This window comes from Callospermophilus lateralis, chromosome 8 (genome assembly GCF_048772815.1).
Source record: "Callospermophilus lateralis isolate mCalLat2 chromosome 8, mCalLat2.hap1, whole genome shotgun sequence".
Taxonomy (NCBI): Eukaryota; Metazoa; Chordata; class Mammalia; order Rodentia; family Sciuridae; genus Callospermophilus; species Callospermophilus lateralis.
This window is the reverse complement of record NC_135312.1, coordinates 81,468,730-81,487,806: the sequence shown is the minus strand read 5'-3', so window position 1 is coordinate 81,487,806 and position 19,077 is coordinate 81,468,730. Positions and strand designations below refer to the sequence as shown.

Below are 19,077 nucleotides of genomic sequence, written 5' to 3'. Positions count from 1 at the left end.
CATAGTTGATTGTGTGTGTGTGTGTGTGTGTGTGTGTGTGTGTGTGTGTGTGGTGGTTACCATATTTGTGATTCCCAGTCAGATTTAAGTTCCACTCTATCTTAAGTTCCACTCTTATCTTCCCACATTTTCCTTCTCATAACCAGGCATACCTTAGGGTTTGTTCTAATTTTTATTTCCCATATACAAGTGAACAATTAAAAAAAAAAAAAACAATTACAACAACAACAACAACAAAAAACTTTATATAGGTGATCACATTCCAGCTTCAAAACAATCACACCCTTTAGGTAGTGTGCTTTGTTAGGATACATTTTTTTAAAGAAATCCATGGAATAGAATTTAGGAAAGAAATCTGATTAACTTAGTCCACAGTGTGACAAATGACTAATTATGATCTGCTTCTGATCTTGCTTATCAGTGTCCATCACTACCTTAAAATTTAGAGACACCACTACTTGGAGCTGAATCCTAAGAATCTGGATGTTAATGGAAGATATTTTTCTTCCTCTATTTTGCCAGGATGGCTTTACTCCTCTAGCTGTGGCCCTCCAGCAAGGACACAATCAGGCGGTGGCCATCCTCTTGGAGAACGACACAAAAGGCAAAGTAAGGCTGCCAGCTCTGCACATTGCAGCTAGGAAAGACGACACCAAATCTGCCGCACTCCTGCTTCAGAATGACCACAACGCTGACGTCCAATCCAAGGTAAAAGCTGAGTGCATCTGTTTAAAGGAACTCTGTGCTGCCAGATTCTTCCTGGGGAGTGATAAAGAAGTAGGGCCTGGTGATAATGCAAAATTATCCTGCTCATGAAAAGAGATAAAATTACTTTCAGAGGTATTTCAGAAAGACGGTATTTGGGTACACTAGAAAAAAATTAAATGCGAGATAATTTTCTTTAAATGATGAGGACTGGCTATTGAGAAGTTTGCTTCCTTCTGTTTACAGTCATACATAATAGAAAAAGAATCAGAAAGAAACAACTGTATTGCGTAGTGTTTTGGGACTTTTTTCTGAGTAGACTGCATTATGGCATGTTGGAATAGCATCCCCAGTTCAGCAAGCAGATTGACTGTTTCTTTAATTTTTCACTGTGTAATATTTTCCCTCTTTTTCCCATACAACACTGCTTCAGATGATGGTGAATAGGACAACCGAGGTACAGTATTGTGATTATACCAAAATTTGCCTTATTTTTATTTATTTTTAATTTTTACCCAGTTAGAATAAATGCTCACTAATTCATACTAATGATTAAAATTTCCATGAATGGGAAATCATTTAGAAATTTTTCTTATAATTAAGGAAAATTGATAGTTCAAATATATTTAATGCAACATCTATTTGACGTGTTATAAATCAAGGAAACTATTTAAATACAAATTTAAAGTTTATGAGACTAGACCATGAAATAAAACTCTTCCTTAACATATTTTAATAAGTGAGCTTTACTCTTAACTTTTTGCAAAGAAGAGATGTGATCTTGATTTCTTAATGAGAATTCTCAGATTAAAGTTTAGAGAAGTGAAAAAATGAGAGAGATTTCTCTGTTACCATGTTTTATATTTTTGTCTAATTGCAATTGCCTTTTTACCCCTGTATCATTTTTTCTTTATCACTTTGTTTGTAATCAATAATCATATCGAGCATATCATGTGCAAAGCAGTTACTTTTATAAGTCTTAAAACACTTGCCATTAAATCATTGTCCTCATATGAAAATAGATGACATCAAGCAACAAGAGTAGTAAGTTTTGAAACCTCTCAGGGTGTGATATGTGTGTGTGGGGGGGTCTAGTCTCTCCTTGGCCATTGCTGCAGACATGCCCTAACAGAAACATTGTTGAAAGTATATTATAGATATTATTCTATGTATATTATAGATATTATTCTATACTCAAAGGCAAGTGGCTGATCATGTAGCTTGACTTTCACTGAAGTGAGGGAATTTTTTTTTTTTTTTTTTTTTGGTGCTGGGGATTGAATTCAGGACCTCGTGCATGGGAGGCAAACACTCTACCAACTGAGATATATCCAAGCAACTGAGGGGATTCTTTAACATCTTATTTGATTACTGGATTATGGACTCATGGAGATAATGAAGCCTTGAACATTCACACTTAGTGTTGAACGATAGAGATGTATTTCTAAATCTATAATTTTCTTTATCAACACATTTGTGTTTTGAGATGGCAGCAGAATTGAGTTATTTGTGTCACTTCTTTTGGTTCATATCTATGCATGGAACCTAGATCAGAGACAAAAACAAAAACAAAAACAGCAGAAGCCCCAAATCAATAGCTTGGTGAAATTATTCAAGATAGGAATTGTACAAATTGATCTTTATTACTGATTACTGATTTTAATACATTTAATTTTTTAGATGCTCTTTGGTGATTATGATACGTTTTTGAAAGCAGTGTTAGCTCTAAATATCATATTTGAAAGCAGCAGTTTGGATTGAGTTGTACTTGGTTATAAATATTTCTCTTAAGTTAATCGAGCACCAAGAATAGGAATCATTCCATCTGTGGAAGGGTGAACTCTGCCTCCCACTTCTCTGTTAATCAGGGAAGAGTCCTCTGAGAGGGCTTCTGTTAGTCTTATGCTGTTCCAAGACTCACAGGCTGAGGCATTAACCTGAATGGTCAATGAGGATGTATCAGACAATAAATTCATTTATTTTTGCAAATGAGAAACTAATATTATTATACTTGAATAATTTGAAATTGTTCTACCAGCAATCAGTATGTTTTTCTGAAATTATATTATAACTAGAATAATAGACATACTTTCAGGATATGCCTGGGTGACAGGAAATATCGAGATAAAAATGAAAAGAATCAATTATGTTTTAAAATACAACAATTTAACATTTTATAAAATGAGTAGATTGACTTTTTTTTTTAACATTTCGGCATGACTTTTTGGCATTTCCTAAATGTAAAATAAAAATATCTTGACCACAGTTGTGGAATTTTGGATTGATAATTACTATTCTCATTTTGGGTCTTGCTTCTCTACAGTTAAATATTATTTGCAGTTAATGTTGCTGATAGCGCAGAAAAGTTTCTGTTACCTAAGTTATCTGAATACTTATTGAGGGTGTTTTAAAAACAAAACCACTAAACCCACATATCAACTCAATAGAAAAACAATGATTGTAATTTAGAAAATATTTCTTTAAAGTAATCTGGTACACATCAAAGTTCAGTTCAAATAATAAAGAACAATAGAAAATAATCAGAAAACGGCAGGATGTTATAGCCAATTAATACTATTTTAAGTAATGATAAATATAGAGTGAAGAAGATGATCAGATCTTTGTGCAATTTAATAAGAGTTAAGACATCTATTGTGATAATTAATGTCTTTTGGGGGGCAGGGGTTACTGGCAATTTACCCAGGGGACTTAACTCTGAGCCACATTCCCCCTTCTTATTTTTTGACAGGGTCTTGCTAAGTTGCTTAGGCCCTCACTGAATAGATGAGGCTGACCTTGAACTTAGAATCCTCCTTCCTCAGCCACCTGAGTTGCTGGGATTAAAGGTGTGCACCACTGTGCCTGGCCAAAAGTTTTAAAGCAAATTTTCATCAAAAATAAATAAACAAACAAACAAACAAATAAATAAAATATCTACTTTTCTTCACATAAAAAGTTCAGATGTTATATTTTGAACATTTTCAGAATAAATAATTTTCTAATGCTTGTATAATTGATCTAACCTGGTTGTCTTAATCATATTTTATTAATAAAAATTAGTTTAATTAGCAATCAAAATTGGACTATGCTGAACTTTTATTTTGTATTCTTATTACTACCAAGTGTATTATTTAATTTTTGTTTAAAAATTTTTTTTTCATTATAAAACATAGCCTGATTAATCAGTTGTAAGGATATGGAAATACTGTGACAGGTATTTGTAAGAATTTTCACAGTTCCAAAGACATAATGTCAACCAATGCTATTTTACAAATCAAGAACAAAAACACAGGTTTGAAACCTTCTCCCAAGGAAACCACATTTTTTAAATTCACAATGTGTTAAATTCTATGACTGAAACTTTATGTTTTTTAATCATATTTTGTTTTTCTCTATTATACTAAATCAACTCAAGAAACATGGTTTGGAATAAGCAAATCTCATAAATAGATAAACATTTATGGTAATTAAAAATAATGATACCAGTGAACATAGAATATTTATTTCTTTATTTAACTATATATTGCACATTTATCTCTTTATGTAACTATCACCACATAACACTACAATTTGAAAAGAGTCTTTTTAAAGCATTTATTATCTAAATTATGTTTCTCATATATTAGGTATGTGATTTTCTTCATTGGTTTGGTGACCACAGCATAAAAAGTGAAACGCTTTGTCAACTGCCATTTCTTTCCTTTCCACAGAGTGGTTTTACTCCTTTGCACATAGCTGCACACTATGGAAATGTCAATGTGGCAACTCTTCTTCTAAACCGGGGCGCTGCTGTGGACTTCACAGCCAGGGTAAGGATTGAAATAGTTTCATATCTTAGGCAGCAATAAACGGGTATTTTATAAAAGTAAAAGTGAACACAATGGCTTTCTTAAAGATTTTATTTTTATTTTTTCCCCTTTCTTGGAACTTCCTAAAGGTACTAGATTTTCCTTTTCCTTTTTTTTTTTTTCATATCACAGGAAGCTCTTGGGATTCAACAAGTAAAAGATAGGAATGTCCTAAATTCACATGCACACAAATCACTTGCAATAGTTGAGGAGACTATTAGTTTTGACAACAGTTTGAGCAGTTATGTTTAAAGATCATGCTGAAAATGATGAATAATCAGCTTCAAGTTAATAAGCAATGGAATATTATACATAAAATATGTAGGTAGTATGTGTTACAGTAATAAGAGGGCACGCAATTTGACAGAGAAATTTTTTGTTTAATGAATTGAGAATTCATTCATATGAAGAGTCTGACTAAAATATAGAAACAGAATAACATGGAGTATTATCTGCTTAATGGTATGAAAATAATTCATCTACATGAAAGATATAAAATTCATATATGTGATAGTATTTAGTATAAATCAATTAATGCAAGATTTGAATATTCAAAAAAGTATGACAAAATAAGGTACATATTCTTACCATAGTGATAATTTTTATTGTGTTTTTCTCCTAAGAAGTTTTCTGCACTGGAACTATGTTGTGCTGTTTTCAAATTGCCTTTCTTACTGAATTATTCTAAAAAATATGTTTATAAGAATCATTTTCCATTGGATATTAATATGTGTATTTGTATGCTATTTTTAAAAAACTTGTTCTTTTTAGTTATGCATGACAGTAGAATGTATTTTGACATATTATACATACATGGAGTAAATTCCCATTCTTTTGGTTGTTCATGATGTGGAGTTACATTGGTCATATGAACATAGGAAAGTTATGTCCAATTCATTCTACTGTCTTTCTTGTTTCCATCCCCGCTCCCTCCCCTTCATTCCCCTTTGTCTAATCTAGCTGTACTTCTATTTCTAAGTGTAGAAAACTTTGAGATCCCAGACTTTTTAAGAGCATGGATGTTATCAAAAGACTTTATCCTAGGGATCTATGTTAGATAGAATTTGAGCTTTTGTTTCTACTACACCAAATTTCTCCCTTTTTCTATTCACTGTAATGTGTACGTTCAATACATTCATATCTATTGACTAATTTATGCTGGTTTTTTTTTCCATTTTGTATTCTCTAACAATAGTGCTTTGTAGTTTGTGTGCTTCTTTGGTCCTTAAAAAATCATAGATATTGAAACAGTAGAAACCATGGGTCAAATTACCAGGTGGTCATTTGTGCCCTTTGTGCCCTTTGACACCAAGTCCCTGCTATCATGCCTTCATACCCAACTTGCTCTGTTTTGTCTTTCCATGGTGTAGAATGGAATCACTCCTCTGCATGTGGCTTCCAAAAGGGGAAACACAAACATGGTGAAGCTCTTACTGGATCGAGGTGGTCAGATCGATGCCAAAACTAGGGTGAGTGTCTCTGTTCTTTGATTTACTTCCATTATAATTTCTTTGTATCCTCTTACCAATCACCTTAAAACACTAGTCGGTAAACACAGACAGTGTGTTTTCAAGGAAATTGCTACCTTGGATTTGATTTAAATCTCATACAATATTTAAAGGCTTCATATCATAAAGTGAAATTAATATTTGCTCAGAAATGCCTGAAAACAGAATGTTAGCCCCTCAATGTAATAGTTTCACATTTTTTTTTTTTTTTGTCTTACTGATTTTCTGGGAACAAAGATCAAAGATTGAACTTATACATCTCTCTTTTGGATAATTATAAATAAGAACCCAAATTTGTTAGAAAATATTGGGCTATGAGAATGTGACTTTTACACAAAATATTTTAATACATGCTGAAAATCTTGTTTCTAACATCAATTCCTAACTCATTTTTCTTTCTTTCTTTTTTTTTTTTTTTTTAGTTGTCAATGGACCTTTATTTTATTTATTTATATATAGTTCTGAGGATCAAACTCAGTGCTAGGCAAGTGCTCTACCACCGAGCCACAACTCCAGCCCCTTAAGTCATTTTTCTTAAGTGACTTTGTTAGAATAATCTGAACAGGAGATTTGCTATTATGCTTATTAAAAAAAAATACAGTTGTCCAATCTCTAGGACAAAAACAAACAGACAAAACCCCAAAACAATACAACAACAACAACAACAAAACAGTTGTTATTTTGCACATTTACTTGAATATCATCTTGATGGATATGGTATCCTTCATTCATTTCAAACTTGAGTAAAATGTCATTCTGTGTTTTTAATGTATTCCCAATAAATCAGATAATATGATGAGCAGTAGAGAACAATTGTTACTAGGACAGATTCTGAAAAAGACACTGATTGATTTCAGTCTCTACTTCCATCATTTTCTAATTTGAATAATATTGCAGTGTACTGATCTTCTCTGAATTTAAGCTAATACTACTTTCTACCTCATAAGGTTGTATGAGAATTAATTCTTAGCTGTTTATTTGCCTTCTTTAAAAATATGGAGTGGGTAAATGACTTAGCTACTTGTAATTTTTTAATAATATTGCTGACATTATATGCAATTATTTGCTTAAATGTAATCTAGTGAGTTAATATTAGGTTTATTGAAGCAGATTAGGTTAATCATTGACTTTAACAAAAAACTTTAAATATTCCTGTAATATGAAAATTTTGAAATATGTGGTATTAAAAAGGCTATGGAAGTTAATGGATAGAATGTATAACTTGTGCCGGACATGGTGGCACACATCTGTAATCCCAGCAGCTCAGGAGGCTAAGGCAGGAGGATTGCGAGTTCAAAGCCAGCCTCAGCAAGTCAATAAGACCTAGTCTATAAATAAAACACAAAATAAAACTGGGAATGTGGCTCAGTGGTTAAGTGCTCCTAGGTTCAATCCCTGGTATCAAAAAAGAAAAAAGAAAAAAACGTGTCCCTTGTAATATTTTCTCTTTATTTTAATTAATTCTGGAACTTCATGTTCTTAGTCCAAGCAATAAGGATTACGTCTAGTACCCTTGCACATCTTGAGGCAAGAAAATATTTTTAAATAAATCTCACCATCTTTAAGTCTTCAGAATGTTCGCCCATCGTGGACTACAAATTCTGGTGTTGGATACTCTTGCAGAATATTGCTTTCTAAATCTCATTTCTCCAGGACATTTGGTTCAAGGTGGCTGTGTCAAATTACATGGGAATTCTGGAGTAGTTTGTTTTATCTGTCAGGAGCTCTATTGTAGTGTCCAGTGTCTTTGCCTCAGTGTTTCATGTGGTTCTATCTTTTGCCTTGTAGGCATGTCACTTCCCTTAATATGCTGTGGGCACATACAATTTGGAACTCCCAGAGCTGCATGCTTTACACCCTTGCTCTTTTATTTAAAGCAAAAGAGTTTCTGCATATTTCTCTATTATTATCACCATTACTAACATTCCTAACACAATGCTATATTACTAACATAACCATTAACACTGTTTCTCCCTTATTCTGACTTTTTTTTCCCCTATAAGACACCCGAAATTACCTAGAGGAAGAGCACTTTGCAAATGCAAAAATTTGTTACCTTGGTCAGTGTGCTAAGATTGTACATTCCTTTTATTAATGCTTTTCTGAAGTATTCATTCATTATTCAGGCAGTTGATTTTATTATCATTGATTACCACAATATTTATTTAGCTCTTTAAAAGATGCTCCAATTTTTGTAGCTCATCTACATGCCATACAATTAAAAAGTTTACCTTCCAACAGACAATTCTTAGTACTTACAAAAAGAGGACTAAGAAATGAAGAGAAATGGATTCTTATGCTAGTTCTGCCGTTTAACTAATTACCCTCATTTTATTCATTTTGCCAGTTAAAAATCCACTGTGTTAGGAGGCACTGGGAATGGAATATTTGGATCATTTTTCACTTGGCATAGTTAGATATAGCAAATAAATTACTTTCAGGGTTTTAAAAAGAAAGATTTTCTGATTGTGTGGATTGCGAGGACATTCTATTCTTTCATTATTTCAAAACATAGTTATTGAATTCCTGGTACTGTGAACCCAGAAGATACAAGTTAACAAAATAGACCAGATCTCTGTATTCATAGAGATGCAAAGTTCCCAATACCCAAGAGACGGGGTTAGCAGTGTGCTGTTAAAAGTTTTAATCACAGGTTCTCAGAAAAGCAAAAGGAAAACAAAAATCTTGATTTGCAGTGTTTCCTGGGTTTTTTTTTTTTGGTATAAATAGCTCCACCATGGTCAATTTAGCTACCAATATAGCCCTGTCTGCTCAGTGTGAGCTAGTTGGCTTCAGCACATGCCAAGATTGTGCACAATATGGAATAGGACAGTATTGGGCACAATATGGAATAGTATCAAAATGTTTCCCCCTTAAGTTCAAATACTTACTCTACTCTAAGTGGTAGGATATTAAAAGTACTGTTAAATTATTTTCATTCTGGCTAAAGCTAGAAGACCAATATCCCTATTATCAAAGACAAACTCAAATAGGAGGTAAATAGTGGAAGCAAGACTATGGTCTAGAATTGAGAGGACAATTCCAGAGATATACTATTTGATTACTAAAATAATGGACTGTAAGGGCCAGGGGTGCAGCTCCGTGGTAGAATGCTTGCTTAGCATGCACAAGGCCCTCGGTTTAATTCCCAGTACTGCAAAATAAATAAGTAAAATAAAAATTTTTAAAAATAAAATAGTAGTTTGCTTTTTCTTTTGTCCTTTGAAAATGTAGTTTTAAATAAAAATATTTAATTTGTTCCTACTTTCATTTTAGATTATATTATAAAATTTCTACACATGAAATTTAAGATTATATCACTTTCTCATTTTTGTCACAGAGTTCTCAATTTCCTCTAGCAATCAAATTGACCATGAATACTCTGAATTTTGTATATCACATTTGCATCTTGATGACATTCTCATCACTGACAAGGTTCTACTATGTAATTCAGAGAAATTTTAACCAGATCCCTTTGCTAATGTCTAAAAATCCTCATTTTAATATTGAAACATAAATTTTAGAAATAGTTAAAATGAACTTGTTAATTCAGGCTTTATTAAGGGCATTATTCTTTTTTGTTGTTTTTAAACTTATTTATTATTTAGATGTGGAGAGGCCCCATGTGAAGATTATGTTTAAAATATCGAATTATGGATTTCAATGAAAACATAAAAAATTAAAGGATAATGAACAAAAAATCATATCAGAAAGAGGGATCACCCTTGCTACTACTAAAATGATAATAATAATGGCCACCAATTATCACATGCACATGATGTTCTAGGCACCCTACTAAGCCCTCTACGAATATCATCTTATTTCATCTTCCTAACAACTTGTGAAGCATATAATTTTTTTCTTGGTAAGAAAATATGCTGAAATTAGCAGGTCTTCATTTAAAAAATGAGACTACCAAAAGGGAAAAATGAGTTTCAACCTAGTTAAGTCATATGACCAGGATGCACAGCTTAGTTATTAACATTTTATTATAATAAAAGGACTTTAGGAACTATTGCTACAGTGACCTACGCAGACAGGGAAGAAAGGAAAAGATAAGAAAGAAATGGCTGTAAAAAGCTAGTGCGGAGTTACCAACTAGATAGGTAACACAGCAATGTGGATCGATCGTCTCCTTTCAGAGTTATCCACATCATGGTGGTAGCACATCCATGTGGAATGAACCTAGTGAAAAAAAAAAAAAGAAAAAAAAGGAACAACAAGGAAGGGGACTTTGGAGAGGGAGACAAAAGCATAATTTTCAAATTCAGGATTAAAAATTTAAGTAAAAATTTTAGAATACAAAACTAGGGCAAGATTTTTTTCAGCATTAACTCAATACTGTACTTTGTAGAACAGATTCAAGTTCTATTCAGATTGAGCATGTTGGGCAACTTGAATTTGAGATAATCATTCACTTGTCTTTTATAAGAACAGACACATTGCATCATTAAACATAAGATTTAGAACTAATCTAATCCATATTGTTCCTTAATGTTCTTCCAGGCATCTTAATGTTCTCCATGATGTTCCCATTGTTATCCTGGGATAACAATCATGTTGAGGTTTCAACATGATTACACAATGACCATTCCATGGAATTCATAGAAAACAGCATTCCACATTTTCTAAAAGTGATATAAGGCACCATCTCCTACCTCATCTTCCATACAATGCTGTAAGTTAAACAGGGCAGGAAAAATCATTCCATTTTTATATGTGATGAAGCTGAGCCTTAAGGAGAGGTGCCCCAGGCATCTGATCTGAGATTTTCCCCAGGTCTCTGTGACTCATTGCACTGGATGCTCCACTCACTGCACGGAATTCCTCAAACTCAAGATATCAATTGCAGCATCCACCAGGAATGTGAGCAGTCATACTATATCCAGTTATTGTATAGCTTTTATAGCAACTGTTGCTCTGTAATTTCAGCAGGGTACTGTTATCAAAACACAAAGGCACAATCATTTTGCCAGCACAGTTTCCTTTATAGACTCCTATCTGGTAAATTCATTAAAAAAAAATATGGAATCCCACCTATGGTAAGTACTTTTTTCTGGAAAGGAAATCTTGTCATGCCAGTTCTCCTATACTCCAAGTTGCAAAATCTTTTAGTTATTCAGTGTCTTCATACGAGCTAAATACATTTAAATATCAGACAAGGTCCTAGCCAACAACAGATGACACACTCAAACTGATCATTTGATTAGAGTTTATTAAAGGGTCTATTTATAATGTCGTGGGTAGTCTGTAGGGAGGGCACAAAGAATAGTGTAGACTCTAGAAGCTAGTCACCACAGACCTGAAAGAAGAGTAGAAGAGGCCCCCAGACCACGAAGGAGAGACACATGTGGAAAGGCTGCTTTGGCAGAAGTTTAACCTTTGGTTATGGTGGGGTGCTGGGTGCCCTGCTAACATCATTTCTTGCTCAGAAGGTGATGAGCTACTTGAGAAAATGAAAGTCTGAAATAATTAGCCAAGAAATGAGACAAAACCAGAAATTAAGTTTGAAAGGGAAAGTGGAGTTCCTGATAGGTTCTCATAGGAGCTGGAACTGAATGACTAGAAAATGGCTCTGATCCTTTATATAATGGAGAGTACATCAAAGGCAGGGATAAGGTTTCAGTGGGTGGAGTCTTGCTTCTTGGTGTCTTGCAGTCAACAGGTTTATCGGCATCTTGGCAGCCACACCCATCTCTGAGATGCTGTGTAGCCATGTGGCTGCGGCAGGTCACCCCATCTCCAGTGTAGTGTAGAACCTGACAGAACTAGGTCGGATATAATATGTAATGAGTGGTATCAAACCAGCAGGTGTGAGGCTGGGAGTGCAGCTGGGAATTGCCAGATACCAGACTTTCCCACCCAGTGCTTTCATGCCCACTGGGTTCATTCACGGGTGGCTTCCAGCATCTGGTAAAGGCACACAGCCAGATTTGGGAGATCCCTTGGAGAGCCCCATCCATGTTTGCTGCCTTTCCCATTGGCCAGGCAGATGCCAGAGGGCAGGGTAGCCCACTGATGCAGCCTAGAGTCAGTCAGGATACGGCAGAGCGTGGATCTGGAGGGGCAAATAAAAAATATCCAGCATGGAAATCCCAGAATATTATATCAGAATGAAATGTTGTAATTCAGAGGAATCATTTTTATTAAGAGTAAAGCATAACCTGGAAAGGTGGTCTTGGAAGAAGAGACAAAAAAGATAGACTGTCACAGTGCTGGATGAATTGGATCCTTCTGGAGCCTCTGAACTGAAGCCTTGGAAATACTCTTACTTGCTCCTGTACTTGGTTCTTTCTGATTGCTACTTGCCTTTTCCACCTCTTTCATGGGATAATCTCTGTTTTTTTTTTTTTTCTTAGTGGGTTAATTATACATTCAGGATTCCATTTTCTCTCTCACTTCTTGCTCTTTGCTCCTTACAATGCTTTTGCCTTGTATTTCCTACATACCTCTTATTTCCTACATACCCTGCCTTTTGGCCTTCCCACACTTCCAGAGGAAAATAAAACAGAGACAGTACATTTGAGAATTGTTCTGGAGTCAGAACCTACCTCGAAAGTTTTCACGTCAGAAAATTTTATAAATAATATATGGTTGTACCACATTCTATTTGACATAGTTTTAATTCTACTATTAATAAATTTTATCTTTGGGAAATAATTATTTAAATATTTATGTAATGATGTAAATAATCATATAATTATGTAAGATATGTTGGAAATCCTTGGAAGAATCTGACAAAGACAAACATAACAAACCTTCCCTTCCGATTCATAAGCATCTGGGTGCAATTTAGGAAAATTTATTAAAGTAGTAGGATATATATGGACAAATTGTAAGAATTATCAGGTGAAAGTTGGGTTAGGATAACCAAAATGAAAAGAGTATAACTTGATGTCATCCTGAGTTGTGATTCCAGGTGAGCAGGGTTTTCAAGTTCAACAAATGAAAAATGCATTATTTCTCCATGACAAAGCAAACACATGGCCAGAAGTTGGTTTTGTTCCAGTGAAACCCCACACATAGGATTTCTCCTGCCCTCCTCCTGCTTGTTTTGTCTTTGGTTTTCTATTTCTCTTTGTGAAATACCCTTCCCATCTTGTTTTCTCTTTCACTCATCTCTTTTTCCCTCTTATAACTATTTGCAGTTCTGTTACTTTAAGAAGCCCTGAGAGAGGGCTTCTTAAACAATAAATGTAGTCTCAGTTTAAAAAGGAAAGAAAAAAGTGAACTCAGCCCTAATTCTTTAATTCTTTTGGCAGGATGGGTTGACACCACTTCACTGTGCTGCGCGAAGTGGGCATGACCAAGTGGTGGAACTTCTGTTGGAACGAGGTGCTCCCTTGCTGGCAAGGACGAAGGTGAGTCATTAGGGGTGAGATGGGATCCAGGATACCCTTTGTATCACTTTGTAGAAATTTATTTTCTTTTTGAAGTTAAAGAATCAGTTAAGCATTTTCTAGTTACTCAATACATGTAGACTCAAAATAAGAAATATAAATCCAATCAATTTAAAGTTATTAAAATGAACATATCCATGCAATTAAGTTGTATTAAACGTGTGTATCTCCAGGTTCTTCCTATATTTTGCTAGTTTTACTACAGGTGAAAACTAGAATATAATTATACATAAATAAGGATATCATATAAAAATTAGAATATGTTTTATATTCTATGAGTCTAAATTTTTGATTCTCTGAGATAATCATAAAAACATATATAAATATCTTTTAAAGGAACACAATTAGCAATAGAAGATGGATCTTTTGCATATATAATTTTTATCTTTTAGGCAATACTAGTAAAATAATTCCTTAATGGTCTTCGTTGATTACATTTGGATTAGGAGTATGATACAGAAAACATAAGTTAAGATTGGCCACCTACAAAGAACCAATCAACAAGCATATTATTCTTATGGCATAATACTTCTAGTGTTTTTTGTCTCATTTTGTTAATATGCTTAAACATGAAGTAAATCCTTTTCTATATAAATAAGAACCACATGGTTAGTTGGCTTGTTGGAGGTTTTAATTATCAAATGTAGTTTAAAAGTTTTATTGTGGTGTAGTTCGCCATTATCTAGCCTTACTTTGGGTTATAAGAAAATATCATGAAACAGATTTATGTTAATCATCCAGAATTATATAATGAGATATACAACAACTTTTGGATCCTTAACTATAACACCATTTTAGACCAAGTACACTTCTTATGTTTTTTCCTTATTTCTTCTCCACCTCCCACCCTCAAACAGGATTGATATCAACTGATGCTTGTACTAAGTTTAATTAAAAAACTAAGGCAGCTGACACAAGCAAATATTTTTCAATTTATATTATATTTCAATTGACTATTTAGTTAAAATCATTCAGAACAAACCAAATTACTCATTTAAATATGTATCTAAATATTTATATTGTATTGGAGAAGATGAAGTAATCAGGTTGAAATGAGATGATACCTCTAATCTAGGAGGTACCAGACTGCCCTCCCTCTTCCTCCATAAAAGCTCTTGGTTTTGAATCAACCACGATTCATCCTTGCAACAACTCCCCCTCAGTCTTTCAAAGTTCTAGCTCTCAGTTAACTGAATCTTTATCACAATTCATTTTGAATTCTTGGTGGTTTTAATGATCTTTATAAGAGCAATAGATTTAACAAATTATTTAAAATACTAATTTTATATTTATATATATATATATATATATATATATATATATATAGAGAGAGAGAGAGAGAGAGAGAGAGAGAGAGAGAGAGGGAGAATATTAAGTCTTTAAAGATGTGCCTAACCAGCCATGGAAAGGTGGATTGAAATAAAAAATAAAAGAAGAGAAATAAATTATCTGAATTAATTAATTGCATTATCATGTTGATACTGCAAGTGTATTTAAAAATATATTTTAAAATGCAAAATTTGGGGATGAGTAATGCAGAGATGATTATGAAAAGTTTGGTTGAAATTTAAGTGGAAATAAAATTTCAGACTGATCATGTTATAACCGACAAAAACGTATCAAATTTAGAATATGCAGATATTTTATTCCACAAATCAAATAATCTTGTCTATGTTGTTTACCCATAACTGTCATATCATTAATGAAGACCCTGGATAACCAAGAAGGGGTTATTTTAATGGCCTTCGTAAAATCAAGTGATATTCAGATGTAAGGATCCAACATAAACTGTTCATGACATGATTATATTCATTCATTCAAGCATGCATCCAACTATCATATTGAGATAATACATTGTACCAAGCAGTTTCTGCACACCACAGGACTATTAAGATGAATAATACACAATTTACATCTTTAAGATATTCAAATTTTGGTGAGAAAGATAGACAAGGGGTTAATTATAAAGAGTAGAGCTTTGTGCAGGATTAGGAACATGGAGAAGATGAAGTAATCAGGTCAGAGTGAGATGATACCTCTAACCTGGGAGGTACCAGACTGCTTTCCCCCACCTCCTCCATGAGAGCTCTTAGTTTTGCATCACCCATGATTCCTGCTTGAAACAACTCCTCTCCCCCCAGTCTTTCAAAGGTCTAGCTCTCAGCAAACTGAATCTTTACCACAGTGCATTTCAAATTCTTGGTGATTTTAATGATCTTGATAAGAGCAATAGATGATTCTTCTACCTGGCATCTTGGTGCAATATCTGTAAACCCTCTATAATTTCTGTTTCTAGCCTTCCCAACTCCAAACCACCCCCTTTTATATTTCAGCTCACTTTATCCAGAACCCAGTTGCCCAAATTTTCTTATTCTGGTGAGCCATTCAGTCATAGCTTCCCTTGTCCCTCTTCATCTTATGCCCTCACTTCTCAATCAGAACCCACAGGGTCTGTGTTCTCTTCTGTTACTATCATCTGACACAACTTCTTACAACTCCTTTCTCAAAACACCTTCCTTATTTGCCTTCTAAGAAATTACATTCTTCTGGATTTCCTTCTGTTTTTTTTTTTTTGGCTTTCACTTCTTAAGCTCTTTAATGAGTTCCTCCTCAACTCTCAGGTCTCTGAACACCAGAACTTCTGGAGCTCAGACTTTGTGTCTTCTCCCTGTTTACCTGTACTCACTCCCTATGAACTCTCATATAGTTCCGTCTTTAGATAGCATCTGCATGCTGATGAGACACAAGTGTATATATCTAAATTCCATATGTTGATGTCAAGTCACCAAGACTATCAACTGGGCGTCTCAAATTTAGTAAGTTCAAAACTAAGCTCCTGGTATTTGCCCCACTCCTAAACATATCCTCCTATAGTGTCTCTTATCTCAATTCATAGCCATCCCTTTCTTCCAGTTTCTTAGGTCAAATGCCTCACATCATGCTGGAACCCTCTTTTACTCTCCACATTCTGTCCTTCAACACGATAGCTTTCTCCTTCAAAATGTGTCATTAAGCCAGGAGCTTCTCAACAATCTCACTACTACTAGTCACCATCCCACCTGGATGGTTGCAAGAGGCCCCAGTTTTCCCTCTAGCCCAGTTTATTCTTTAAAAAAAAATTTACAAACCAGACAATGGTATTCTTAATACAAGGATCACAGCAATCTTGTTGCCCCAACTCTTTCAGCAGTATCTCATCTGAATAAAGTTGAATTCCCTGTTCTGACATGCAAGGTTTCTCACCTCTCTGAATTCCTCTCCCTCCTAAATCATGTAAGCAACATGATTCTCTTCTTTGCTGCCTATTGATCTATCATGTCAGCTGTGGTCCCAAAACAGCATGTTTCATTTATTTTTCTCCTGCCTCTTATGCTCTTTCCCAAAATCAATAAAGCCAGCTCTGTTATCTTCATCTTGTCAAAACTCACTTTCTCAGTAAGGCCATTTATGGCCACCCTAACACTGTTTCATTCACACCCACAAACTCTCTTGGCCATTTTCTGCTTTGGATTTCCCTGATGCAATGATGATTCAACATGTGAAATATTTTAATTTCAATTTTCATTGTTTTTGAATTATATATCTATCTCCAACCTAGAAGTTAACCTTGATGAGATGAGTGTCCCTGTCTGTGTGTATATCCAATACTTGAATAGGGGCTTGAGTAGGTTCTCAATAAACAAAAGTAAAATAAAGGATTATAAAGGTGAATATTTTATTTTCTACATATCTCAAGCAAATAAAATAGCATCAAAGAATAATAAAATTTTGGAGAAATATTTAAAACTGCAGTCCAAGTATCAAGACTTGAATTTGTTCTTCACTTAGATATTATCTTTGTCTTTAATGCATGGATAACTTCTTATTAATGTGCTCCTCTTTTCTCTGTTCATTTAATGGCTTTCTACATATAAAGCAATAGTTTTGGATAAAGATTATTTTAGAAACAATGAAAAATATTATTTTAAGTCACCTGAACTCTATCACCCACTAACTACAGTAATCAGGACTTTAATGCATTTGTTTTTAGTCATTTCTCACTGTTGAAATTGCCCTCCTTATTGAGAATATTGGAGTGTGAGTCTCTTCTGGCATCTTATCCAGACACAATTTTTACTTTCTTGAATGTAATTCTTACCAAAATGTAGTTACTTGGTCAATAATCATTTTTCTAGTGACTATATTGGAGTTGGTTAATAAGAAAAATTAATTAGGAGACTGTACATTAAGAGACTGTACCAAGTCTCTTGAATGGGCAAATATTGCTTAAATCTAGTTTACTTCCTAGTTTTGCATATATTTCATATATACATGTATATTACATATACAGTTTATTTATTTAGTGTTTTCAAAAAAGGGAGAGTCTTACTTAGACTGGTAATTAACAGTGCCTTGCACTGCTATCTTATATTTCTGCTGTTGATCACCCACTAGAATTAAGGTTAAAGTTGCTTAGGGCAGTATACATGATGACAAATTTAGATCCTCAAATTCAAAATTATGAAGTCAGTACACATGGTCTACATTGGCTTCACATTCCTCTAGGGTTCAATCCCCAAAAAAGACTCATAATATTATTGGAAAATGGAATCATGGAATTTCAGAGCAGCATAAAACTAACAGTTGATCAGTTTCCTTACCTCCATGAAGCATCCACTTGTTCCTCCTTCACTTACCTCCCCCTCTATAACGAATGAAGTGCTGGCAGAGAGATTAATTGAATGTTGACTGTTGTATATGGAACTGGATACAAATAATTTAAACATCAGCTATCACTTATTTTTATAGATTTAATACTGCCCTAATAATTATAAAATCAGGCTGCATTGCCACATATATTATTGCCATATATATTACTCATGAAAAGCATGTTAATATGTGTTTTACCTAAGAGTAGTACAATTATACCTTCCTTCCCAAAGAACATAATCTGTTATTTATGCAGACATCAAATCAATATTATTTCCCCCCTATCACTTATGTTAGAGATCAAGGATTGACTCTGCTGTGTTTCACAAACTTAAAGTCATTTTTGAAATGGTAAACATTGTTCTGCTTTGTTTTAACATACAGAATGGGCTATCTCCACTTCACATGGCTGCACAGGGAGACCATGTAGAATGTGTGAAGCATTTGCTACAGCACAAAGCACCTGTGGATGATGTCACTCTCGACTACCTGACGGCCCTCCACGTTGCTGCACACTGTGGCCACTACCGTGTAACCAAACTCCTTCTGGACAAGAGAGCCAACCCCAACGCCAGAGCCCTGGTAAACCTGGCCCAATCCACATTTACCAAATACAGATTGAGACAAACAAATCCACATTGATTGACCAGTGGTGCCTACACCAGCAGTGTTACAGATATATAGTTAGTACTGCGAGTTTGTCACCTCCCACAAGTTGCCTGCCGACTTCATGCCTTCATGGTTTGCTGTTAAATGATGGTGAGCAAGGATAGATTTAAGAGAACACCCAGGTAACATTCCTGAGATGAGTGAATTGCAAACAGATAGATATAAAGTTCTGGAGTAATGAGTGATATTAAATGGAAAATAGAAAAGAAAAAAAAAGGAAAGTTCTAGATATCTCTAGATATTAAATAGAGTCAGAAT

General features: G+C 34.2%; 1 protein-coding gene across 13 annotated transcripts in view; it reads left to right on the top strand.

The window, feature by feature from the left end:
- Ank2 (ankyrin 2) overlaps positions 1–19,077 on the top strand; it is a 227,041-nt gene that overhangs the window by 91,537 nt on the left and 116,427 nt on the right. For 12 of the 13 annotated variants that reach the window (XM_076865199.2, XM_076865198.2, XM_076865197.2 and 9 more), the window contains exons 6-10: positions 523–708; positions 4,416–4,514; positions 5,924–6,022; positions 13,324–13,422; positions 18,535–18,732. In XM_076865199.2, the coding sequence (XP_076721314.2) occupies positions 523–708; positions 4,416–4,514; positions 5,924–6,022; positions 13,324–13,422; positions 18,535–18,732 (681 nt within the window). Of the gene's footprint in view, positions 1–522; positions 709–1,138; positions 1,163–4,415; positions 4,515–5,923; positions 6,023–13,323; positions 13,423–18,534; positions 18,733–19,077 lie in introns of all 13 variants that reach the window. The other variant, XM_076865190.2, reaches the window with a different exon arrangement.